Source organism: Pelophylax lessonae (assembly GCF_965119305.1).
Source record: "Pelophylax lessonae genome assembly, chromosome: 1".
NCBI lineage: Eukaryota > Metazoa > Chordata > Amphibia > Anura > Ranidae > Pelophylax > Pelophylax lessonae.
This window is the reverse complement of record NC_138768.1, coordinates 771,131,331-771,158,998: the sequence shown is the minus strand read 5'-3', so window position 1 is coordinate 771,158,998 and position 27,668 is coordinate 771,131,331. Positions and strand designations below refer to the sequence as shown.

At 45.7% G+C, this 27,668-nt stretch overlaps 1 protein-coding gene across 2 annotated transcripts in view; it reads left to right on the top strand.

The window, feature by feature from the left end:
- TBC1D19 (TBC1 domain family member 19) overlaps positions 1-27,668 on the top strand; it is a 327,200-nt gene that overhangs the window by 128,239 nt on the left and 171,293 nt on the right. For both annotated transcript variants that reach the window (XM_082267943.1, XM_082267942.1), the window contains one exon: positions 17,303-17,415. In XM_082267943.1, the coding sequence (XP_082124069.1) occupies positions 17,303-17,415 (113 nt within the window). The remainder of the gene's footprint in view (positions 1-17,302; positions 17,416-27,668) is intronic.

Sequence of the window (27,668 nt, the reverse complement as noted above, 5' to 3'; positions counted from 1 at the left end):
CTGGCCGTCCGGCCAAACTGACCTATCGGGGGAGAAGAGCCTTGGTGAGAGAGGTAAAGAAGAACCCAAAGATCACTGTGGCTGAGCTCCAGAGATGCAGTCAGGAGATGGGAGAAAGTTGTAGAAAGACAACCATCACTGCAGCCCTCCACCAGTCGGGGCTTTATGGCAGAGTGGCCCGACGGAAGCCTCTCCTCAGTGTAAGACACATGAAAGCCCGCATGGAGTTTGCTAAAAAACACCTGAAGGACTCCAAGATGGTGAGAAATAAGATTCTCTGGTCTGATGAGACCAAAATAGAACTTTTTGGCCTTAATTCTAAGCGGTATGTGTGGAGAAAACCAGGCACTGCTCATCACCTGTCCAATACAGTCCCAGCAGTGAAGCATGGTGGTGACAGCATCATGCTGTGGGGGTGTTTTTCAGCTGCAGGGACAGGACGACTGGTTGCAATCGAGGGTAAGATGAATGCGGCCAAGTACAGGGATATCCTGGACAAAAACCTTCTCCAGAGTGCTCAGGACCTCAGACTGGGCCGAAGGTTTACCTTCCAACAAGACAATGACCCTAAGCACACAGCTAAAATAACGAAGGAGTGGCTTCACAACAACTCCGTGACTGTTCTTGAATGGCCCAGCCAGAGCCCTGACTTAAACCCAATTGAGCATCTCTGGAGAGACCTAAAAATGGCTGTCCACCAACGTTTACCATCCAACCTGACAGAACTGGAGAGGATCTGCAAGGAGGAATGGCAGAGGATCCCCAAATCCAGGTGTGAAAGACTTGTTGCATCTTTCCCAAAAAGACTCCTGGCTGTATTAGATCAAAAGGGGGCTTCTACTAAATACTGAGCAAAGGGTCTGAACACTTAGGACCATGTGATATTTCAGTTTTTCTTTTTTAATAAATCTGCAACAATGTCAACAATTCTGTGTTTTTCTGTCAGTATGGGGTGCTATGTGTACATTCAAGAGGAAGAAGAATGAACTTAAATGATTTTAGCAAATGGCTGCAATATAACAAAGAGTGAAAAATTTAAGGGGGTCTGAATACTTTCCGTACCCACTGTATGTGTAAGTGTAAAATACATATCAGTGTGTGTGTGTGTGTGTATATATATATATATATATATATATACCCCTATACAGAAGTTCAGATGTTTTGCCTGCCTCCAAAGAACCCCAAAAAAATGCCAGCGCCAAAAAATATGCCCAGGTTTGTTCTTGCAGGCATTTTTTTGGGTTCTTTGGAGGCAGGCAAAACATCTGAACTTCTGTATAGGGGTATATATATATACACACACACTGATATGTATTTTACATTTACACATATATAGGTGTGTTAGGAGCCTAGCCATATTAGTTCAAATTATTTCATTAGCAAAAGTATAGTGTTCTGCTCCTTTAACACCTATATATGTGCAGGTGTATACATGGGTGTATGCATGTATATATACCCCTATAGACATGTTCAGATGTCATGCCTGACTCCAAACATGTCCTCAAAAAAGCACTATCAACGCCTGCAGCAAAAAAAAAAGGCTGACGGGAGCGGAGCCATATTAGTGCTCTGAAAGTGACAAAATACAAACGATCTCTTTTTTTCTGGTTCTGGACATGCTACAGAGCTGAAACTTCACAGGTACCCCAGATACTAAATCCAAAGTCAAAATCAAAAAATCTCTATCAAAAATGACAATTTTTAAGAACTTTTTTTTGTGTGATTAATAGTCCCTGGGGCATGACCCAGAACCCTAGGCACTTTTTAGGGGCATTTATTGGGTTTTAGGGCTTTAAAATGGTGTTTTTTGATTACCGAAGTTCGGGTCCCATTGATTTCAATGGGGTTCTGAAATCCGGGCCGAACTTTCGGGTAGTTCGGATGTTCTGGCCGAACCAAACTTTTCAAAAGTTCGATCATTCCTAGTCAGCACTTCATCAAGGCAAGTCCTTCCTGCCTTTGTATTGGACGGTGGTAACCACGGACGCCAGCCTGTCAGGCTGGGGTGGAGTGCTGGGGAAACTCTGCGCCCAGGGATTCTGGACAGTGGAAGAGTCCAAACTGCGATAAACATCTTGGAGCGCAGAGCGATAAAGCTTTGCCTGAGTCATTGGACGGCTGGTCTGTAAGGTTGCCCGGTCAAGATTCAATCGGACAATGCCACGGCCATGGCATACATCAATCATCAAGGAGTCAAGTGGGCACCAAAGGTGTCTTGGCAGCCCGGGAGGTGGCCGAGATTCTGGATTGGGCGGAGAAGTTCTTTCTGCTGTGCACATCCCAGGGGTGGATAACTGGCAGGTGGATTACCTGAGTCATCAGGTGTTGGATAAGGGGGAGTGGTCCCTGCACCCGGAGGTGTTTCACCTGTGTTTCCGGTGGGGGACACCCGATGTCGACCTGTTTGTTTCTAGACTCAAGAAGAAGGTTCAGAGGTTTGTGGCCAGATCAAGGGATCCTCTGGCCAATGCCACAGATGCACTGGTGGCTCCTTGATGTCAGAATCGGCTAGTCTATGCGTTCCCTCCCCTAAAACTCCTGCTGAAGCTGCTGCGCAGAATAGAGGTGGAAGGGATTCTGGTCATTCTAGTAGCCTCAGACTGGTCTTGCCGGTCTTGGTACGCAGACCTGGTAAGGTTGGTCCCGATGCTCCTTGGAGATTTCCTCTCAGGGAAGATCTGCTGTCTCAAGGGCCGATCTTCCATCCTGCTTTACAGTCGCTGGCTTTAACAGCATAGCTATTGAAAGCCAGGCATTGAAGGATAGAGGTCTTTCTGACTCTGATTCCTACACTGTTGAAGGCCAGGAAGTCTACTTCCAGAGATCTATCATTGTACGTGGAAATCGTACATTTCCTGGTGTGAAGCATTGAAAGTGCACCCTCGCTTGTTTTGCTAGGGTTTTGACTTTTCTTCAAAAAGGGGTTGAACAGTGTTTGGCTTTGGGCACCATCAAAGGCCAAGTGTCGGCTTTGGCTGTGTTTTTCCAACGTCCTTTAGCTACGCATGCCTTGATTCGCACTTTTAATCAGGGGGTGTGTCATATGGCGCCTCCGAGGCGATCCCTGTTACCTCCATGGGATCTGAATTTGGTGTTATCGGTTCTTCAAAAACCACCTTTTGAGAACATTCCCGAGGCAGCTTACATCGCAGATCCAGCTATGCATTTTTACACAAGGAAGGATATGCTGATCTAATTTCAAAAAGCACAAGCCTACATAAAAGGCATAACTCAGGTCAGCAAACCCCAGAGATTCCCCTGCTTACATTATCTCAGAAGCTTTTTGGTGGCTATCACTTCTGCCCGCAGGGTGTCTGAATTGGTGGCGTTGTCTTGCCGTTCACCTTATCTGGTGGTCCACAGAGATAAAGTGGTACTTCAACCTAATCAGTGGTTTCTGATTACCATTTGAATGAAGACATTGTGCTGCCTTTACTCTGTCCTAAGCCCAAGCATCCCAAGAAAATTGCTTTGCATTCTTTGGATGTTTTTTGGACAATTAGAGTTTACCTGGCGGCTACTGAATGTTTCAGGAAATCAGACTCTTTTCGTCCTTACCGAAGAACCTCGAAAAGGATTGGCTGCGTCTGCTCCGACCATATCCAGATGGATCAGGCAGACGATGGTACAGGCTTATTTACTGAAGGGTCAGTTTCCTCCTTTCCCAGTGAAGGCGCATTCTACTAGAACGCTGAGTGCCTCTTGGGCTTTTTTCGCCATCAGGTGTCAGTGATGCAAGGTGGCAACTTGGTCGTCAGTGCACACGTTTACAAAATTATACAAGGTAGATGTTTTGGCATCTTCGAATGCCTCTTTTTGCTGCAAGGTTTTGCAGGCTGCTTTTTAAAAGAGAACTTTTTTCTCTTTGAGGGTGTATGTTTTTTCTAGGCTCCAGTTGTTCCTGGTTGATCTCCTTGTTACCTGGTTGGCTATGTTTAGCCTTTTGGTAATTACGTTCTTCTATGCATTGTTTTTCTCACCCCTCAGGCAAATACTGCTTTGGGGCATCCCAATGGTCAAGAAGATATGAAGCACCCACCCCTCTTAATTATGTGTGGAATGGGGTTGTTGTCTTCTAAACACTGCTTGCAACTAAACTGAGGGCTGTAGCAGAGTGTGTGGGGTTATGCCTGCAGGGACAGCCCCATAGGCATGATGGAAGCTTTTTCCTATTCCTAGTGTCCTATTACTAAAGGGAGGGGCATAACCCAATGGTCAAGAGGATATGAAGCTGCGTCTGTCAATGAACTTCAGAGAAAAGGATTTTACGGTAAGTAAAAAATCCAGTTTTTTTGTGATACGCCACTGCGTTATTTTAACAGACAATTGCGTGGTCATGCGACACTGTACCCAAATACAATTTTTTCCCAACAAATAGAGCTTTCTTTTAATGGTATTTGATCACCTCTGCAATTTTTTTTTTTTTTGCACATTAAAAAAAAAGCAACAATTTTGACAACAAAAAACAATATTTTTTACTTTTCTGCTATAAAACACAACCAATAAAAAAATGTAAAAAATCAAATTTCTTCATTAATTTAGGTCAATATTTATTCTACTACATATTTTTGGTGAAAAAAATCCCAATAAGCATATACATTGATTGGTTTGCACAAAAATGATCGAGTCTACAAACAATGCAATATTTTTATAAAACTTTTTTTTTTTTAATAGTAATGGTGGCGATCAGCGATTTTTAGCGGGACTGTGACAGGGGTGAACAAAAGGTTAGGTGTGTCCCTAGGGGGTGCTTACTAACTGTGGGGGGGGGGGGTTGCAATGTTTGGAGGAAGTCAAAGATCCGGGTTCCTGCTTAGCAGAAACACAAGATCTCTATTTCTCTGTCGCTCATTGACAGACGAAGTCCTCCTTGATTAATATCAACTCGGGTTATACTGCCCTCTACAGGAGTAGGACTAGACAGGAAAGAAAACGTTCTGGCCACACCCTAGGGGCAGTCCCAGAGGGTATATCCTCTCACCTCCTGCTACAGCAAATCAGTTTTTTTCTGTCTAGTTAGGAGTAAGGACCTAGATTCCTTGCTAGGATCTTCGGTCCTGGCAGGATTTTTTTAGAAATACTTTTTTTCGACAGCTTTTTTTCTCCAGTGTTCCTGTGAGATCTTCAAGCAAGTACGCTGAAACTGGGCGACGGGCTGGATGTTGAGATCCAGTGGTCACCCCAGTTCAGCCTACGAGCGCGTGCAGGCCATAGCTCCGCGCTGGGTCGGCCGCGACATAGTCCCACTGGACGGGGACTGCCCCTGCGAGTTAAATGTCTCGCCTGGACGCCAATGACCAACAGAGTCACGGCGTCCGTATTGGTCGACAGCCCCCCCACCCCGGTGGAGAGGAGTTCTGTCAGGAGTTGGCGCCCGCCTGGTTCCGGTATGGTGAGTAGAATGTTCCCCCTCTCCCCCTGTCGGGTTTTTTGGTGGACGCGGGCCCCTCTCTGGGATGGTCGGACACTCAGTTTCTGGGTCTCCCCTCTATCCTATAACAGGTCACAGATCCACCAATTTGAGTGTGATTTTTGTGAATAGAAACCAGGAGGCTTGGTTTGGGAGCTGACTATCTAAAGTCACTATATGACTGTAAAGGTGACTGAAGTCAGTGGCAGACTACTAAAAGGCATTACTATTGAGGTATAGAGGTATCTTACCTGTCTAGTGTGTACACAGGCCGATGCCTATGCCTGAGTTACTGCAGCCACAGATCGCCATCCCTCCAGAAAGCCGGTCACTTCCACAGGCCGCACAGCCTCCCGCAGGCCGAGGACACCTCCCGCAGGCCGAGGCACTTCCGCAGGCCGCACAGGCCGAATGCGCACATCCCGCAGGCCGCTGCTAACTTGCAAGCCGCCGCTATCCTACACAGGCCGCCGCCATTTTCCTGCAGATCGCACGAGGCGTAGACTCGTGTCTCCAGCATGGGGGCGGCCATGTTTGAGGTGACCAAACACCTCGTGGAGTAATTGGGAGGCGCCGGAAGGCATGTAAAGGGGCGGAGCTGCCTCCTTGGCCCAGGGAAAGCAAGCCAAAGACTTCCTGTCTGTAACAGACAGTGCTGGAAGCAGGTTGATAAGAAACTTCTGTGCATCAGGTGAGCCTTGGGGTCTCTCTCTCTCTCTCTCTTTCTGAGGGGTCCAAGCAGGTAGACTGAGGGGCGCTACTGCGCTGGGGGACTAAGTTAAAAAAAAAAAAAAAAAAAAAAAGTTTTTTTCTTGCAATTAATTTTTTTGTGTTTGCTGGCAAGTGTCTTGTTACATGAACCCTGCCACACATGTATCCCCACCTGATCCCCTCAGGGTGGCCGCAGGACCCTCCAGTACCCCACTTGTGATGATGCATTATCAGCAGTTTTGGAGTCTTTGGTATCCCGGGTGGAGGTAGCCTGTCAGGGACGGGGGTCAAGAAGAGCGACCCCCGCCTACCCCTATGTCATCTGATACCTCAGATACGGATTCTGAGCTGGTCATTGCAGTCCCTTTTCTGGGGTTGTTGTCTCAGGTACGGTCTCCTCAGACAGTAAGGAGGACGCTTCTGCCTCCGCCATAGCACAAGAAGCGTTGGTGGAAGCACTAGTTGTCTGTCCGGGAAACCTTAAATCTTGAGGTTACACCGGCAGAGGTAGCTGAGACTCATATTCCTTTTTTGGTACTAGCAAGCCTACCAAAATGGTGAAGGGTTTCCCTTGCCCAAATAGGGTCGTCCGTAAATGAGCCTTGCTATTTCCAAACGCATGGCTAGGCACTATCATTTTGAGGAATCCCTCATTACAAAGATGGACGGTACCACCAATAGTGGACTCACCGATTTCCAGACTAAATAAAGCCACTGTTATCCCGTTGGATTGACAAAATGGGCCCCACCCATCTCTAGGGTGGGGGGACGTCTTCACCGGTTTCCGGATCCAGGGCTTTCCAGAATCCCGGATAAAGGGGTTCGCAAGGTCATATGGTCGGGATACAAGATCGAGTTTCAATCACTTCCACCGGTGCGATTCTTCCCTTCCAATAGTCGACATCCCCGGGTCGCTTAAAAGCTTTGCGGGGGACAGCTTGATACAACAAGCAGTGGTAGTTCCCATTCCTTGGAGGAGTTCTAGTCGAACTTGTTCACAATGCCCAGGAAAAAGGGCTAGGTGCGTCCAATTCTGGTCTTGGAAGAGATGGAGTCCATCCATACAGTGGTGGCCTCCCTGCATCAGGGGGATTTCCTGGCGTCCATAGACATTTAGGATGCCTATCCTTATATCCCCATCTTCGCAGGACATCAGCGTTTTCGTTGCTTTTCCCAAAGATCATCCCTGGTTCCCACCAGGAGACTGAACTTTCTGGGCCTAATTTTGGATACATCCTTGGCAAGAGTGTTTCTCCATGCGGAGAAACTCCAGAAGATTCAGTCAATGATTCGGATGTTGCTGTCCGTCAACTGGCTGGGATTGATGGTCGCCTCCTTAGAGGCAGTACCGTTTGCCCAGTCTCATACCCGAATTCTCCAACGAGGAGATTCTTCTCATATGGAATCGGAATCCGGATTCCCTGGACAATCGGATCCGATTTGAGTGAGCGGACCAGGGAGGCTCTGGTCTGGTGGCTTTGGTCTCCGATGCTCAGCCAGGGGAAGTCATTTTTTCTGATAAATTCCAGGTTACCGATAAATGTGTTGGAACTGAGAGCGATCAGACTTTGTCTGATTTACTGGACCGAGTAGCTCCAGGGCAGCCCAGTTCGGATCCAATCGGACTATGCCACGGTCATGACTTAGGTCGATCACCAAGGGGCACCAAGAGTGCCCTGGCGGCCATAGAAGTGGCCAACATTCTTATTGGGGGAACAGTTGTTCCAGTTCTCTCCGCGATATTTATCACGGGGGTGCACAGGCAGATTATTTCAGCCGTCAGATTCTGGATCAAGAGGAATAGTCTCTTCATCCAGAGGTATTTCACCAGCTGTCCCTTCATTGGGGCACCCCGGATATGGATCTGTTGGTAGGTTGGCTCAACAGGGCTCGCACCCGCGATCCTCTAGCGGACGCAGCAGACGCGCTTAACGGCCTGTAAAGGCAGTATCAGCTACTATATGTCTTCCCCCCCCCTCTCAAATTGCTGCTGAGATTTCTCCGCAGGATAGAGGTGGAGGGAACTCCAGTTATCCTGGAAATTCCGAGCTGGCCTCGTCAAGCTGGGTACGCCGACTTGGACAGGCTAGTCGCGGACGCTCCTTGGAGACTTCCTCTCAGGGAGGATCTGCGGTCTCAAGGACCGATCTTCCATCGTGCTTTACAGTCGCTGGTTTTAATGGCCTGGCTATTGAGACCCAGGTACTGAAGGACAGAGGGTTGTCAGCTTCAGTTATTCCTACTCTAATTAAAGCAAGGAAAGCGACTTCCAGCAAAGTCTATTATCGCACATGGAAGACTTATATCGCGTGGTGTGAATCTTTGGAATTTCCCCCACGTACCTATTCGGTGACCCGAATCTTGGCTTTTCTGCAAAAGGGGGTTGAGCAGAAACTATCCTTGAGCACTATCAAGGGTCAGGTTTCAGCATTAACAATCTTCTTTCAGAAGCCTTGGGCTACTCATTCCTTGGTGTCCAGGGGGTGCGGCACTTGGCTCCGCCAGTGCGCGCGCCCTTACCGTCCTGGGATCTTAATTTGGTGTTTGTCGGTTCTTCAGAAACCTCCCTTTGAAAATATCAGGGAGATTCCCTTGCTTACATTATCCCAGAAGGTGGCCTTCTTGGTGGCTATCACTTCTGCACGCAGGGTGTCAGAACTGGCTGCATTATCATGCCATTCCCCATATCTAGTGGTTCATAGGGATAAGGTAGTTCTTCACCCGAAGCCATCCTTTCTTCCTAAGGTGGTTTCAGATTTTCATCTGAATGAAGATATTGTGCTACCTTCCTTGTGTCCTAAGCCCAATCATCCTCAGGAATATGCGTTGCATTCCTTGGATGTGGTTCGGGCAATCAGGGTATACCTGAAGACTACGGAATCGTTCCGTAAGACGGATTCACTTTATGTGATCACGGATGGCCCCAGAAAGGGGTTGCCTGCATCTGCCGCGACTATCTCCAAATGGATTAGACAGACGGTGGTACAGGCTTATTCTATTAAGGGTCGGAATCCTCCGTTCCCTGTTAAGGCGCACTCCACTCGAGCGCTCAGTACTTCCTGGGCCTACCGCCATCAGGCGTCAGTGGTCCAGGTGTGCAAGGCGGCTACCTGGTCGTCGGTTCATACCTTTACAAAATTTTATAAAGTTGATGTGATGGCATCGGCGGATGCCTCATTTGGCTGCAAGGTTTTGCAGGCCGCAATTTGAGGAGACCGGTGGTCTACCTCGAGGGTTTTTTTCCGTTGGAATTTCAGTTGAGTCTCATCGTGTGATTGATGAGCCTTTAAAACTTCTAGTTGGCACCGGTTGGGCCTTCTAGATTGGATTTTGATTTCCATTTTCCCACCCCTCATTTGTGGCACTGCTTTGGGACGTCCCGAGTTGATATTAATCAAGGAGGACTACGTCTGTCAATGAGCGACAGAGAAAAATGGATTTTTGTAAAATCTTACCATAAAATCCTTTTCTCTTAAGCTCATTGACAGACGTAGTACCCGCCCCTCTGTTTTTGAGTTGGGTTGGGTTAAATTCTCTGAACACTGCTTTGTGACATAACTGATTTGCTGTAGCAGGAAGTGAGAGGATATACCCTCTGGGACTGCCCCTAGGGTGTGGCCAGAACCTTTTCTTTCCTGTCTAGTCCTACTCCTGTAGAGGGCAGTATAACCCGAGTTGATATTAATCAAGGAGGACTACGTCTGTCAATGAGCTTAAGAGAAAAGGATTTTACGGTAAGATTTTACAAAAATCCATTTTTTCTCCCCTTACAGAATGGCGATCTGCCTTGTCTACATAGGCAGATTGCCGTTCTGCCTCTCCCAGGGTAGATCACGGGTGGCCGGTGGACATCGGGTCTGCTGGACCCCTTGATAGACATCCCCGCTAGCCAATCATGGTGCGATGGGGCCTGCGGCAGCGCGATGGCGCCATCTGGAAGCTATTGAATGAAACAACATATAGGTACATCGTTTTGTGCAATAGCGCCACTTTGCCGCAGTAAATACATAGCTGCTGGTCAGCAAGTGGTTAACAAGGCAGTAATTATGTGTACAGTGTCTATAGTAGCCAATCATATGTTATTCTTATTTTATTTATCACAGTCCAAACAATGAAATATGCTTTATGTTAAAGTTGTTGTTAATATTTATTTTTGTAACATGATTCTGCATAAAACATTTAACAGGGTCATTTAATGAGATAATTTATGAGGGTGTGTTTAGGGGTGAGGCAGGATATGGATTGGGTGGGACAACTGGTGGCGAGTAACTCTTAAGGCCTGGCTAGTAGCTTAGGACTTGAAATTTTGAGACCTGAGCTAGCCATACACTGAACAAAATATTTCTCTTTCCCAACCTCCAATATATAGATTAGCATATGCTGGGGCAACCCCTTGAATTTGGAGGTAAACCTGGTTCATAAAAATGAAATGATTTTTGAAAATCCACAATGAAACCATTTAGAGGCCAGGTAATCTGATCCTGTTCCTTCAGTGTGGCATACTGGAGTACGAAGCCTCTTTATCCACAGCTGCGAGCAGGGTACCCAGGGGAACATGTGTCCCCTCCACATGTCTGAGAAGATCGGAGGTGTCACGGATATATGAAGGGAGTCCCACCACATGAGGCATGAGGTGGGAGTCCACGAATCTACTTGCCCGTTCAGTGAGTGACTCATTACCTGAAATAATGGGTCTTCACGGAGGGTTAACCAGGTCCTTATGTATCTTAGGTAGTGCATAAAAGGTGGCTAGATGTGGGAATTTGATGATTAGATAGTGGTTTTGTAAATCAGTTCATCAAGATAGGCCTTAGTACATAATGAACAAAGTTCATTAGGCAACCATGGGAATTTGTTTTTCACTAATGGGACAATACCACTGTCGCTTTTCCAGGATATTGAGGCACATTGTCCGATATTGAGGGTGGGATATAATGACAATGTTCCCACCCTTAACGGATGACTTAATGACAATGTTCTCATGGGCTTGGAGCGATTTAAGGGCTGTCTGTTCTGAAGTAAATTTTTGTAGGAAAAGGTTGCCATTATTGTGACTTTAAATCTCTCACCATTTGTTGAAGAAAGGCCCAAATACGTGGGCAAGTCAATAAATCTGGGAAGTGACGGGACTTAAGTTTGAAACAAGTGCTCCTGTTAGAAGTGCTAGATGTAGGGGTGATGTTCAAGGCAATCTCAGCTGTGGGGACACCCATGTCCACAGAACCCTTCTCATATAGGAGCATTAAATCCCTCAATGCTCTAAACTCATTCATTATATAGTGTTTGATTTGCTCAGTAAGATCCTTCTCTAGCTTTTTTTTAAATGCGTTCTTGATCAAAAATAAATTTATAAGTTAGGTTACATGCAAAGAGATAAAGGTCTTTAATGGTTTCCGAAATATTAATGGCTTAAGTTGAGCAAAACCCTAATCCCAGACGCATCACAGATAGCTGCGCTGGACTGAGTGTAATAGGCGTTAATGGTAAACTCGGATTGATCTGTGGATTCTGTGGAGTAGGTGTGCGAAGAACGTACGCACTCAGATTGCCTTGTTTTTTTGGCCTCCTGTAGTGCAACTGCTTGGTCTAAAAAATCACCAGTGTTAACGATTGGCTTAGTTGACCCACCAGTATTGAGAGTACCTTTAGAGAGGATGTTTTGTAAAACTGGAGAGGAGAGAAAGCTAATCAGGCTTTTTACTTTGCACAGGGCTTTAAATCTAACAAATTGAGTCTTTTAATTGAATAAGAGTGCACAGATGACCTCATGAGAGAGCTGCTGGTCTCTCATAATTAAGTCATAGACTTGATCAAACTGCATTGCTTTGACTGCAGTGGTGAAAAGTAAAAGGACCTTTCTCTTTCGTTTATTGATGGACACAGCACCTGTCAGTCTTGACCATTGGGTTATACTGCCCCCTACAGGAGTAGGACACTAGGCAGAAAAAACTTCTGGCTACACCCATGGGCAGTCCCAGGAGGTATACTCCCTCTCCCTGCTGTAGTCACTCAGTTTTTTTCTGCCTTGTCAGAAGTAAGGACCTAGTTCCTTGCTGGGATCTTTGGTCCTGGCAAATTTTTTGAGATAGAAATTTTTTTCCTTCTGGATTTTTCCTGTGGATCTACTATCAACTGCTGGACTGGGCGACGGGCTAAATAATCTAGATCCAGTGGTCATCTCAGTCTGGCCAGTGAGTGCGCTCAGGCCTCAGCTCCGTGCTAGGTCGGCCACGACATAGCCCCACTGGACGGGGGCTGGCCCTGGAAGTTAAACGTCTCACGGAGTCGCATATGACCTGGCCTCGTCCTGAGTCGCAGTGTTCCTCCTGGCCAACAGCCCCTCATTTCGCTGGAGAGGAGGATCTATCTGGAGGGGTGCCCACCTTGTTCCTGGTATGGTGAGTAGCTGTCCCCCCTCTACACCTGGAGGGTTTTGGGGTGGACGTGGGCCCCTCCTTAGTACGGTCCGACCCCCGCGTTTCCCTCCTTCCCGCAGGCACCCCTCCCTTGTCATCCTGGCCCCCTCCCCCATTAGGGCGGTAATGATGATGGTAGCTGTGGGGTGTTGCGCTGCTGACAGCTGGACGATCGATTGTGCAGGGGGGGGGTTTGTACCTGGTATGGGCCCCCCATCATGCCTGGATCTGTCCTGAGGCCTGCCCCCCCATTCAGGGTCTCTGTATGCCTCGTGGTGCCGCGTGGGCCGCCGTTTTGTTGTAGCCTGTGTGTTTCTATGCATGGCGGCCATGTTTGTGTAGTCTGGCGGCCGTTTTTCTTGTGGTTTACCATTGCAAATAGTGACGGCCATGACATTGAAGCCCTGTGGGCGGCGATTTTTGTGGTGGGAGTCCCTCCTTTTCCCCTGGTGCTGACTCCTGGATCATTTACTGTAGCTTCCTGATCGCCGCACGTGTAGTGCAGAATTTCTTGGTTCATACAGGTGTCTGTGTCGGAGGGTGGTGAGCCTAGTGCGGTCCTCTCCCTCTCTGCTGAGGATCGCTCTATACCTTGTGCTTGGCGACCGCAGGGTGCTGCCAGCGCGGTGGGGGTTGTCTCTTAGCAGTGTGTTACACTTTTTTGTGGGGTCCCCGTGGTGACCCATGGAGTCCTTGGAGCACGTTTCACCACTTGATCCCCTCTCTAATGCTGCGGGGCCCTCTGGATCCCAACCACCCATCCATCCATGCACTCACGGCGGTCCTTGTGTCCCGGGTGGAGAAGGCTTGCGGGCGACGGGCTAGCAAAAAAGCGCCCCCTGCCTTTCCTTGCCTCATTTGTCTCAACAGATCCTGAATCTGATTCGGCAGCCGCGTACGTGGGTCACCCTATTGGGTCTGCGACCACGCGCCTGGAATCCTCTGATAGTGAGGATTATTCCTCCATGTCTGTGACCGTGCATGAAAAGGCGCTGGTAGATGCACTGATTGTATCTGTGTGTGAGACCCTGAAGATTGAGGATGCGGCTGAAGCTGCGACGGAGGCGCAGGTACCCTTATGGCACTCGCAAGCCATCCAGAGCGGCAAAGGTATTTCCTTTCCCCGCCTATTTTGGGAGAATTGTCACGAAAGGGTGGGGATGACCAAAGCGTCCCTGTGGGGTTCCTAAGCACTTTACTAGGCATTAACCCTATGAGAAGTGGACCCTCCGGTTTCCAGATTAAACAAGGCAACCATGATTCCGGTGGAAGAATTCCCAGCCTTTAAGGATCCGGCTGACCATAAAGCGGAGGCTGTGACCCGCATTATGTACACATTCGAGGATTCGGCAATGAGGCCGGCATTTACCATTGTTCTAGCATCGCAAACTCTGACCAAGTGGGCTAAGCTCCTACGCAGTGACCTGGAGGGTGAACAACTCCCTCCTGCCTTTGCTGAGCTAGCGGACCAGCTGGTCCAGGAGTTGCAGTTTATCTGTGATGCCTCCTTGGATGTGGCTCCCCCGATGGCTTGCCTCTCTGTTTTGGCGGTGGTCCTTCAATGTATCTTTTGGCTTAAATGCTGGTTTGCGGACCAGACTTCAAAAAAGGCCTTGACTGATCTTCCCTTTCAAGGAGATCATCTGTTTGGAGCTAAAAGCATTAAAGTTCTCACAGGGGAGAAGAGTACCGTGGAGTTCCCTGGTGCAAGACAAGTTGGTCTACGAAGTAATTCGGTCCAGCTACAAGATCGAGTTTCACTCTTGTCCTTCCGGCATGGATTTTTCCTTCCAGCCAGCGTATGTCTCCAGACCGTTTACAGGGTCCGTTTGGGGCAGTACAAGGCCTGTTCCTTCAAGGAGTGATTGTCTCAGGTTCCGACTTCGGAACGTTTTTGGGTTTTTACTCAAACCTGTAAATAGTCCCCAAGAAGGAAGGCAAAGCTCATCTGATCCTGGACCCCAAGACGCTCAACTGCTTTGTGCGGGTACAGAAGTTCCGATAGAGTCTCTCTCTGCTCTGGTGGAGAACCTGGAGTTCACAATACAAACTCTATGGGAGTTTGGCTGGACTCTGAATTTTCAGAAGTCTGCCCTGGTTTTGTCCACAAAGCTGGACTATTTGGGCCTGACTCTGGACTCAGCCATAGCCAGAGTGTTCCTGCCTCTGGAAAAATTCCAGAAATTGCAGGCTGCATTTTGTCTCCTGCTGTCCAACAAATGGTCGACCCTCCGGACTTGCATGCGGGTTCTGGGTCTGATGGTGTCTACCTTCAAGGCATTTCCATTTGCACAGTTCCATACGAGGTGTCTGCAAAGGGAGATTCTGGCCAAATGGGAAAAGACTCTGCAGTCTCTGGAAAATCAGATCTGGCTGAGTCGGGGAACAAGGGAGTCCCTGATATGGTGGCGCTTCGGCTGGGAAAATAATTCCTCCCCTTGTATTGGACAGTGGTCACCATGGATGCCAGCCTGTCCGGCTGGGGAGGCGTTCTAGGCAAGTATTCTGCTCAGGGGATCTGGACGCTGGAAGCGCTCAGACTACCGTTCACTGTTCTGCAACTCCAAGCGATCAGACTTTGTCTGGATCATTGGACGGAGGAAAATTGGCAGGCGGATTACCTCAGTTGGCAGGCTTTGGACCACAGGGAGTGGTCCCTTCATCCTGAGGTGTTTCATCAGCTGTGTCTCCGGTGGGGTACGCACGAGGTGGAACTGTTGGCGTCTCGGCTCAACAGAAAGGTGCAGGGGTTTGTGGCTGAGTCAAGGGATCCACTAGCGGATGCTACAGGTGCGCTGGTGACCCCATGGGGTCAGTATCATCTGATCTACGCCTTACCTCCTCTCAAGCTTCTGCCCAGTCTCCTACGCAGGATTGAGGCTGGTCGCTGACGTTCCTTGGAAGATTGCTCTCTCAGAGGTTCTGCTATCCCAAGGACCGATCTTCCATCCTGCTTTACAGTTGCTGGCTTTGACCGTTTGGCTGTTGAACGCCAGGTGCTAAAGGATAGAGGTTTGTCTGAGTCGTGATTGCTACATTGTTAAAAGCTAGGAAATCTTCTTCTAGGAAGATCTACCACTGTACGTGGAAGACGTACATTGCATAATGTGAGTCCCTTGGGGTTCATCCTCGCTCCTTCTGTGTGGCTCGAATCTTATCCTTCCTTCAATGAGGGGTTGAACAGAAATTGGCCTTAAGTTCTATCAAGGGCCAAGTATCGGCTTTGGCGGTCTTTTTCCAATGACCTTTGGCCTCACATTACCTGGTGCGTACTTTCCTTCAGGGTGTCCGACATTTGTTTTTTCCGTTGCCGCCTTGGGATCCTAATTTGGTGCCTTCAGCTCTACAGAAGCCTCCCTTTGAAAATATTCAGGAGATTCCCCTGCTTACGCTGTCTTAGAAGGTGGCTTTTTTGGTAGCTATTACCTCTGCGCGCAGGGTGTCGGAACTGGCGGCGTTATCCTGTCGCTCATCTTATATGGTGATTCACAAGGATAAAGTGTTGTTTCGCCCCTGTCCGTCATTCCTTCCTAAGGTGGTCTCTGACTTTCATTTGAATGAAGACATTGCATTGCCTTTCCTGTGTCCCAGGCCTAAAAACTTCCAAAGGAAATTGCCTTGCATGTCTTGAATGTGGTCCGGGCAATTAGGATGTACCTGGCAGCTACGGAGTGTTTCAGGAAGTCAGACTCTCCATTTGTGCTCACGGATGGACCTCGCAAAGGGTTGTCCACTTCCTCTGCGACCATTTCCAGATGGATCAGACAGATGGTGGATCGGGCCTATTCCGCCAGGGTTCAGGTTCCTTCTTTCCCTGTCAACGCGCACTCTACTAGGGTGCTTAGTGCCTCCTGGGCCTTCCTTTATCAAGCATCAATGACGCAGGTTTGCAAGACAGCCACCTGGTTATCGGTGCACACATTTACAAAGCTTTATAAACTGGATATTTTGTCATCTGCGTATGCCTTCTTTGGCCGCAAGGTTTTGCGGGCTGCTGTTTAAGAGGACCTGATCCTCTTTGAGAGTGTATTGTTTTCTTTAGGTGGGCTCCAGTTGTTTTCGGTTTAGCCCCTGTTGCCTGGTTGGCTAATGTTTAGCCTTGGGAATATTTTTGTTTCCCACCCCTCATGTTTTACACTGCTTTGGGACGTCCCAATTTTCAAGAATGACAGGAGCTGTGTCCGTCAATGAACGAAAGAGAAAATGGGATTTTTGACTTACCGTAAAATCCATTTTTCTGATGTTCATTGACGGACACAGCACCCATCCCTCTGTGGAGTTATAATTCTCCTGACACTGTTTGTAACAAAACTGACTGACTATAGCAGGGAGAAGGAGTATACCCCCTGGGACTGCCCACTGGTGTAGCCAGAAGTTTTTTTCCGCCTAGTTTCCTACTCCTGTAACCCAATAGTCAAGAATGACAAGAGCTGTGTCCGTCAAAGAACATCAGAGAAATGTATTTTACGGTAAATCAAAAATCCTATTTTTATAGTGTCTGGCAGAAAGGTTTCAGTTAGAAAACTGGCTGAACAAAATCACACATTTTTGACAGGTAAGACATATATTAATTTCCACTGTGTGTTAAGCTTACATTTAATTTATAAATGTATTGCTAGAACTTGGGAAAGCAGTGTGTGTATTTATTGCACATCACATACGGGACTGATGTTAGATCTGTTATCCTAAAACGTATAATCTAGGCCATGAAAAAAGAAAAGGGTCACAATAAACGATTACTTTGTTTTGTTTCCCTCAATTCTAGTCCTAGAAGAAAATGACAGTGCTGCAGCTCAGCAGTATGTGCGCCAAGGATGCCCAACAGCCCTCCGTGGTGAATTATGGTCACTCATCCTCAATGTCTCAGACCAAACAGAGGTAAGATAGAAAGCATCCAGTCTGTGACAGGCATGGATAAAATTGAAAGGGGCTTCATCTGCAAAGATTGATTTTGGGGGTGTTCCCTGTTGTTCTCTGCAATATAAATCCACACCATGGCCCATTCATAAATGCAGTAGAGAGAACTTTGACAGGTCGCGTGACTGGATCCCCCCCCCCCCCCATACTTTCTTTTTTCCATAAAATGTTTATTGTAGTCACTTCCCAAGTAATAGCTTATAGAAGAACGTATTTAGGATATATGTCCATCAGTACAAGTACAAATGGGGAAAGGGGAGGAAGGGGGCCAGGTAGGAGAAGGAGGGAGAAAGGGGAGCAAGGGAGAAGAGAGGGGAGTAGAGGAGGGGGGAAAAAGCCCATCAGGTGAGCGAGGACCTTTACACTGGTTCTTCCTCCCCCACCCTGTCCTCAAAAACACTCCCAACCATTCCCTAAGCTATGCCCAGTAGTAAATTTAGGCATTCCATCTTGCCAGCATACCATAACACTATCTCACCCACAATTTTTTTTCCTATTCTGGACAATACAACAGGCCTCCTCCAAATGTTTCCTGGAAATCTTGTGAGAAAGAGCACAGGTCCAGTTGAACAAAAGACTGCTCTATGCCTACCAGGTCCTTCAGGAAACTGTGAATCCACATGTCAACCACTCTAATCAGTTGAACTTTTCCAATAGTATCTCTTTTAGAACTGGTTATCCAATCCCTCCTTTAGACTTGAGTCGGATAAGCTGGTACCAACTGATCTGCGGTGCTGCTCTGCTCCAGAGGAACTTCGTACACATTGTTTTATAAGAAGAGTTGAATACCTTGGGCAAATAGATCATGATGGTCTGTAATTTGTATATCTGTAGTAGGACCATTTTTTTTTTTAAATAAAAGCTTTTACTCAATATCATAAGTCATATAAAACACAGAAAGAGTTTAAGCATTCACGGCACAAAGACATAGTTTTTACATATCATGACGTCTAGTCATTGGTGCATCAAATATTCCACAATACACGTGTAGAAGAGCCTACAGCAGACAGGTTGCTAAAGGTGTTTAGCGGTAGGTGGACTTTGCAGGCTAGAAGAGCAGGAAGGGAAATGGGAAGAATAAGGATGAAATAGGGGGGAGGGAGGGGGATCATTGAAGGATCAAATGGACAGAGGATAGAGCCGCTGCAACACCAGAAGTGGGGAGTAACCAGTAGTCTCAAACAGTTTCCCATACTTCAGCCACATAGATAAAGACACAGATCAACGTAATAAATCCATAGGGGAGGAGATGCTTGTTCCAACGGGGGAGCATCACAGTGTTCGGTGCCTTGCTTCTACCCAATTTTTTCAAAATTCTTAGAGCAATTTCGGGCATAATAAGTAGGTTTATACAGAGGTAGGGCTATTTTAAATATAGGTCCCCATAGAGAAATGGTAGGAGGGTCCTGTAGTTCAATTTAGACAGAATTGCCTTTCTAGCATAGAATGCTGCATAAAATATAAAGAGCTTCTTGTGGGTAGTGGTGGCTGTCATGTCGCAAATGCTGAGCAGGAGAACCAGGGGATCCACTATGATGGTAAGACCCCCTACTACATTACTATGCATCACTACCTCACACCAAAACTGTTCAATGTAAGTGCAGGACCAGACCATATGCAGGAATATCCTGGTCTTCCACCGGCACTTAGGACAGCAGGCGTCTAGCATTGGATAAACAACAGAAAGACATTTCTGGGTGAAGAAATGCTGGTTGCACAAATCTGTCTGTGCCAGAAATTACAACGGGAAGAATTTGCTGAGTTGAGATGTCTCTCTGCCTAGAGTAAAATAGTTGGGTTACTTTACTGGACTCAGTGTTCATGATTCTAAGATACAGCGAAGAAAGGATCCTGTCAGCATTATGAGAGGTCAGGAATGACTGAAGAAGGGAACTGAGCCTCGATCACAAGTCTCAGCTGGAGGAACCGATAGAACATTTAGGTGGGAAGGTGGAAAGTATCCTTGAGGCTAATAAATGGGAGGAGATGTCCTTCTAGCATAATGTGTTGCAGAGTCTCGACTTCAAATCGTGCCCAGACACTAGAGTCCGGTATGGATCGCAGATGAGGCAACATAGGATTTTCCCACAGCAGAGTATGAGATTTTTGGCTCTCCAACAGTGGAAAGTAGTCCGTATTGGTGTTCTAACATTTAAATTAAAACAGGGGCCTCTGAACACAAAGTTACTCAATTCAAAATATGAGACCAATAGTGCAGCTTCCAGATTTATCGCTGACTGCCCAATAATATTTTCAGAAACAGAGGAGGGCCAGCCCGCTCAAAAAGAGAGGTAGTTGCAATAAATATCTAGCCACCTTCAAGGTAGAGCCTGCCCAAAAAAAGAAATGATGACCTGGTACAATTTATTAAAAAATTAATTAGGGATGGGGACTAGTGTTTGCTCAATAATATAAACACATTTTAAAAGGAATTTCATTTTAAGGGGGTTAATCTTATCTACCAGGGTCAATGGCAGCATCTTCCAAATGGTGCATTTGTGTATTAATTGCTGAAGAACTGGGTATAGATGGTCAGGTAAATAGCAGGAGAGATCACAATGAACTGGAATTCCAAGATATTTAAAAGGGGAAGCCCGAATCAGAGAAGTAGATTCTGTCGAGAGGGATGCTGTCTGAGACAAGAAAACAGCACATATTTACCCCAGTCAATATAAATACCTGAGAAACCGCTGAATACATCAATAACCTCAAGAGCTGCCGTTAGAGGAGTAGATGCATCTCTCAAACATAATAACGTGTCAACTGCGTAAAGGGATATCTTCGCCACCAAATGTCCCACTGAGGACCATCGTTTTTAGTATGGATGCCCTCCCAAACCATGAAAAGGTTGGTTTGTTCAAATATTGGAGGTCATACTAAAGCCTATGCAATTCAAGAAGGAACTTTATAGTGTATTATTGAGAAGGTTCTGCCGGTAACTGTATTTCCAATTAGGTGATAGCGTCCAATTTCCAAAAGAAAGTAACATTTTCCTGGCACTTATCAGCCTCTTCCGGGGAGAGGGACACATTAAGTGCCAAAGATTTAGTGTAGTTTATTTTAAAGTAATCATAAAGCCTTAAAATCCCCCCCCCCCCCTCGCTGAATGCCCCATATGAAGCCGCTTCCTGTGGTGGCACTCTTGCGAAGCCTAATGCGCTAGTGACCCTACGCAAGGAGGTACCATCAAAGGACTAGCCTCTGGGGCTAGTTCTAATAGGGGAAGTGCTTCAACGGTGATGCCAACAATGGGAGTAGTTCTGGCTTGAGTTGGTCTTACATTGGTATGTAAAAGGTCAGGCTGTTATCCACCCATCTTGTCAAGGCTCAGTTAATGGAATCCGTAGAGAAGGAATATTGGGACTCGTCTGTCTGATCAGCTGGAAATAAAGTCAGTCAGTAAAATACACCTTCGCTTCTGGAAGCACTAGGAGAGGATCCTGGATTGCGGGCTAGAATCTCTTTGGAGAAGATGGGGCAGATCTGTGGTGCCTCTATCATTGTCACTGTGGTCTCGGTGAGGAGGGTGGGAACTCCTCACTTCAGGGCTCAGGTCAAAAGAATGTGCTGTACCAGTCCAGCAGTTCTATGATAGTAAGACCCAGAGTTTTTCAAAAGGACTGGAGATCATCTGGCATGCGCAGATGGGCAGTATGGGCTGAGGTTATGGCCGTCAGACAAAATTAAAAACTAACTAACGATAGGGTATGTCCACTTCTTGGAAAACCAAAAGTAGAGGGGGAGCTCTCTCCTGTGCTGCAGCATTATATTAGACAAGTCCTAGAAGATTTTAATCCCAGCGTCATTGTGCTCTGTATGATCTTGCTCTCTAGCTTTTCTCATGATCTCATCTTTCAAGGGGAAACTGACAAGACAACAGATAATGTCTAAAGGGAATCCATATCCCTTCCCCTAGGACACAAGGCCCTGTGATACCGTTCCATATCTATGGGGGATTCGGGCAGGCTGGCCAACAGATCATTCAGTATCCATATGCAGAATGCATCTAATCCTGAGATTGTGCTCCTGTCATCTGTGTTCTCTAAGTCTTCAATGTTCTTATGCAGCTCTATAATGTAATGTGCATGAAATTTGGATACAGCTTTGGGTAATGGCTGCTGCTTGATGTGTTGCAATTAAATTTATAACATTTGTATCATGTATTTTTACTGGATTTTTAGTTAATATTCTGTCTATAGCATTTAAAATACATCTATGATAACAATTATAGACCCTTAATTTCTTTGTAAGTGGGAAAACTTACAAAATCTGCAGGGGATCAAATAATAATTTTCCCCACTGTAAGTTCACCTTTTACAAAAAATGAAAGGTGAGCTAACACCCTACACACTTGGTCAAACTGGAAACATGTCAACACATGGCCAATCAGAATCGCTCCCACTCACCCCAGAAGCTCTAAGGAAAGAAGGGGAAGAACAATGGGGCTTACAAATCCCTGGACCGCTGCAGAGGCTGGTTAGGCAGTGACATCTATTAACCCATGAAGGGAAGTGCAGCAGGGGTTGGGAAGGGTGCAGGGTGTTTTTCCCTTTTTCATTTTTTGTGTAAAGGTAAACTTAACCACTTCCATACTGGGCCAATTTTGGCACTCCGCTCCTACATGTAAAAATCATAATTTTTTTGCACCTAGAACCCCCAAACATTATATATGTTTTTTAACAGAGACCCTAGGGAATAAAATGGCGGTCATTGCAACTTTTTATGTCACACGGTATTTGCACAGCAATTTTTTTATTTTTACACTTTCCCTTAAAAACATTTTTTTCTAAACTTTTATTCCTATTACAAGGAATGTAAACATTCCTTGTAAAAGGAATAGTGCATGACGGGTCCTCTTTATGAAGAGATCTGGGTTCAATAAGACCCCAGATGTCTCCTCCAGGCTGGAAAGCCTGGGATGGGATAAAAAAAAAAAAAAAAAAACAATCTCGGCTTCCCAACTGAGATCATGGCAGTATTTACAACTGTCAGGCCAGATGTAACGTCATAACGTCGCGCCCGGGCCTCAGAGAGTCATAGAGACTGCTGGGAACCATCTGGTCCTCGGTATTCTCTATGGTGTATTTTTTCTCTGGCTCGCTGATCGCACGGGCAAGCCGGTAGAAGCACCGCCCCCCTTCCAATGCTTATAAGAGCAATCAAGCGTATGAACAGATGCTATGATTGCTTTTATGGTGAAGGGAATCGCCGGATGAAAAAATGATATCTGAATGATGCCTGCAGCTGTAGGCATCATTCAGATATCCCCACTCGAATCCCAGGATGTCATATGACATACTATGGTATGGAAGTGGTTAAACTTGGCTTACAGTGGTTTTCTGGTAAGAGATTATTGTAAATTAATGTAAAGCAGATTTAGGGTAATTATGGGTTTGGCATATAAAACAGGAGTTGTTGAAAAAAATTACAATTCAAGTTTTTTTCTTGTCGGTTGTAATATATCAGGCAGTTCTTTTGAATTAAATCAAACCTATATAGTTGTAGTGAAATACTAAGCCAGCTGTTCCTACTTTTTTTTAAGAGAATGTATTTAATTATACATAATAAAGAGAGTAGACTGATCTAAACTGTTTTATATTTTTTGGGTAATCTTGTGTTCACATTGTTTTTATGTATGGAATTATTCTGTATGTGTACAAAGGGCACTCATATTTCATCCTTCTATTCAAAAGTTCTGCTTCTCACGTTAGCCCTGGTACTACAAAATGTTGCACTTTATTGCTTCTTTTTACAATGCAAGTCTATGGGGTTATATTACTAAAACTGAAGCGTGCAAAATCTGGTGCAGCTCTGCATAGAAACCAATCAACTTCCAGGTTTTTGTTCAATGTTTCCTTAACCGCTTGCCGACCGCCGCACGACTATATACTGCGGCGGTCAGCCCTTCACAGGCAGAGTGACGTATCGGTACGTCACTAGCCTGGGAGGGTCTGGGGAGCGAGCGCGCGCCGCCGGTCACGGACCCCCCCGCGCGTGTGACCGGCGGACCCGATGTCCGCCGGCCACTCTGCGATCGGCGGGGGAGAGGGAGAAAGTCAGGCAGCTTGTGTAAACAAGCTGCCTGTCATTCTCCTCGGTGTAAAGACACTGATCACACAGATCTACTATGTAGATCCGTTGATCAGTGTCCTTACAGCTCAAGCCACAGCCAATCACAGTAGAAAGTACGCCCCTAGGGACACACACAGCCCCTCCCTCCCAAATAAAGTTAACCCCTTCACTACCAGTGTATTTTTACAGTAACAGTGCATATGTATAGCACTGATTACTGTAGAAATGTCACTGGTAACCCCAAAAGTGTCAAAAATGTCACTTAAGGGTCCGATCTGTCCGCCCCAATGTCGCAGTACCGCAAAAAAAATTGCAGATCGCCGCCATTATGCGTTAAAAAAAAAACAACAAAAATGACAAAAATCTTTCCCTTTGTTAGTAAACGCGATAACTTTTACGCAAACCAATCAAAATACGCTTTTTGCGTTTTTTTTTTACCAAACATAGGTAGCATAAAACAAATTGGCCGAAAATGTTAAAAAATTTAGATTTTTACATTTTTTGGGGGGGGGGAATTTCATATAAAAAAAATGTGAAAAATATTGCTATTTTTGCAAAATTGACGCTCTTTTTTTGTTTATAGCGCATGATCAAAAAATCGCACAGGTGATCAAATACCACCAAAAGAAAGCTCTGTTTGTGGGAAAAAAAGGACGCCAAATTCGTTTAGGTACAGCGTCGCACGACCGCGCAATTGTCCGTTAAAGTCACGCAGTGCCGAATCGCAAAATACCCCCTGGTCGTTTAGCAGCCAAATCCTCCGGGGCTTAAGTGGTTAAAGTATATGGAAGCCTTAACAATTAACTTTTTTATTTGCTCGGCTAAATTTACCATTATGATCTATCTGTACATAAAATGCAAAAAAAAAATATGTGTTGACCCTTACAGAAAGCCAGTGCTGTCCTATGCAATCTGCAGTGTTATCTCAAGTGTTATTTTCCCTGCTTAATTCTCTCTGTGAACTACAAAGCACCTGAAATACAAAAAAACTATCAGCGCAAACCCAATATATGTGATAAAATAACTCAACCTCAATTCACTGTGCATAAATCAGGTGTGTGAAAGTATATAAGTGGTATCCGGCAGCATACACCAATCGTGTTTCACAAATCACAATAAACTATAAATCCTACCAAAATGTGATGCGCCAGAAATATAATAAAAAAGTGATGACTTTAAATACAATAAATCATATCCAGTTCATAAGGCACATAGCAATGTGTGTGCTTCCAATAAAGTGATATGAAGAGTGTCCCCGTATCCAATTGAAGAAAATCCAGTGATGAAAACAAGTTGTAAACACCAATTAGTGAATCCCTCCACCAGGTGAATTAGCCTCTCACCTTCCTAAAGGACCCAAACGGGCCAGCAATCACATGTATCATGGATCAGACTTCCAGGAAAGAGCCACACTGTATTGCACCTCGAGGGATCCCGGGACATATAAAAAACAGATGAAGAAATCTAGTGCTCTCTGCTTACTAATAAGGGTGTGCTTTATTAGAGAAAGGCAGATCAACTCACATTTGTTGGGCACTCAGCCGTGCCTGCTGTATAAGCGATGTCAGCGATCTGTTACCAGAGAGAGACTCTGCGTCGGCCACGCACGCTCCGTCCCCCTATACGCGTTACGTCGAGCGTAATGCTCCTTTGACTTCCTCGGTAGGGGTCTACCGAGGAAGTCAAAGGAGCATTACGCTCGACGTAACGCGTATAGGGGGACGGAGCGTGCGTGGCCGACGCAGAGTCTCTCTCTGGTAACAGATCGCTGACATCGCTTATACAGCAGGCACGGCTGAGTGCCCAACAAATGTGAGTTGATCTGCCTTTCTCTAATAAAGCACACCCTTATTAGTAAGCAGAGAGCACTAGATTTCTTCATCTGTTTTTTATATGTCCCGGGATCCCTCGAGGTGCAATACAGTGTGGCTCTTTCCTGGAAGTCTGATCCATGATACATGTGATTGCTGGCCCGTTTGGGTCCTTTAGGAAGGTGAGAGGCTAATTCACCTGGTGGAGGGATTCACTAATTGGTGTTTACAACTTGTTTTCATCACTGGATTTTCTTCAATTGGATACGGGGACACTCTTCATATCACTTTATTGGAAGCACACACATTGCTATGTGCCTTATGAACTGTATATGATTTATTGTATTTAAAGTCATCACTTTTTTATTATATTTCTGGCGCATCACATTTTGGTAGGAACTACAAAGCACCATCCCCATTTTATGGAGATGAGGAAAGTGTTAGTGGTTCTGTAGTCCCAACACACTTCCTCTTAAAGGAAGACAACACTACCCTGATATAGCTACAGTACAGTGCGTGAGCATTGTCACCTTGGGACAGGAGGGGCATTACGGTTAGAATCACCAGATAAAAATAAACTGAAAAAGCATGGAGAATGAAATGTAATGCAGCCACCACATATAAGGACTAATATACTTCTATATTTGTGTTTTTGTCTTTGATTAACAGTAATACACTTTTAAGTACCAGGATTTGACCGTGTATCAATCCCTTGTAATCACCTATTGAGTAACTAAGAGGCTGGCAGAGTTGCTGCAAAGAGCGAAGTAGTGAACATATCAGTCTCTCCTACTGTCCTTTCACTGGTAATCACTCTCTGTTATCTGGTAGATGACCAGGCTGTATTTCTAATCTACAGTAGAGAAATGTCAGGTCTTAGCTGTCTGGCAGGGATGTATACATTTTAGGTCTAAATGGACAGAAATACAAATCTGCAGGTAAAACCGCTCCCACTGCAAAAACAAAAACACATGTGTTCACCGAAAATACACTATATATTCTCTTTTAAATGTAGATATTTAGAGACTATGCACAGGAGGTTGCCACTTTTGCTGGTGGAACAGCTCCTGTGATAAATGCAGAAAGACTGGCATGAACATATTTCTGCGTTTTAGTGTCTGCCATCGAATTGATATCCCATGGCTTCTACCCAAAGTTGGGAAAGTGGCTAAGCTGTATGAGCGATTTCCCTAAATGTTTCATTTTGCATATTATTATTATTAAGAGCGGTGGGGACAATGCAAGGGCATATGACATTTCTTTTGGTTCATCCCATACTTTGAGAACATGTCTGCCTGCGCTGGTGATGCACAGCAGGACATCACTGACTCATTAATTACTTCACCAGCAGACTAGTACAGAATGCCCAGTAGCTTGTAATGCCAATATGTTATCTTCAGAATGTCTCTTAGGGCTAATTTAATAATCAGCTGGAACCATTTGCTTAACTCCGGCAACTTTTATTGTCATGCTGTTCCAACATTAATTGATTCTCAAAAGGATAACGAGTGGTAATGCAGAGGAAAGAATGATTATACCACAGTTATTAATCTTTGGCTGTCTCATCACTCACAACCTTGTAAAATGCCTGTCCTGAACTTCCCATTGTAGGCCTGGACTTGTATTGTCTGTAATCAGCAGTATGTTTCTTTAAAACCTGGTTAAAATAACAACTTAGAGTAAGTTTAAAGTGTGTACACAGATTTAGTTATTGTAGGGTTTTCCTGATCATCAAGACTATTTTTTTGTGAATTTTTCATATTTGCTTTACAAGTGTTTGGATTATTGCTCTACTGGCTCTCTGCATGGCAATGCAATCAGCAACTTTGCTGAACATAATATGCAATAAGGCTTCATTCAGATGGGCGCACACAGTGTACACCTGTGTGAAGGGCCACGTTTGCCCACACAGGATGCACAAGTTTGACATGCATATGCGTGCAGCCAGTTCCATTCATACCTACTTTGACATAGTAGCTGCACTAACACAGCTGCTGCCTCAGTTTTGACATCGGTGTGGGTGCGTGTCCCGAAAACCACACTGTCTGCATTCAGGAACACGCATCTGCATCCACACAGATGCCAAATTGGGAACAGCGGCTGTGTCCAAACATACATGAATAGGACTGCCTGCACACGCATGCACGAAAACCCCTGTGCATCCCATGTGGGCAAACGCAGCCCTTTGCCTGGATGTGCACATAAGTACGCCAATGCAAAAGAGGCCTAAAAGGCAGTTACAGCCACAAGGAGAGTGCATTGTTCCCAGTCATGCTGAACATACTGTAGATTACCGTGAACCAATAAAAACAACTACTGCACTCTATTTTG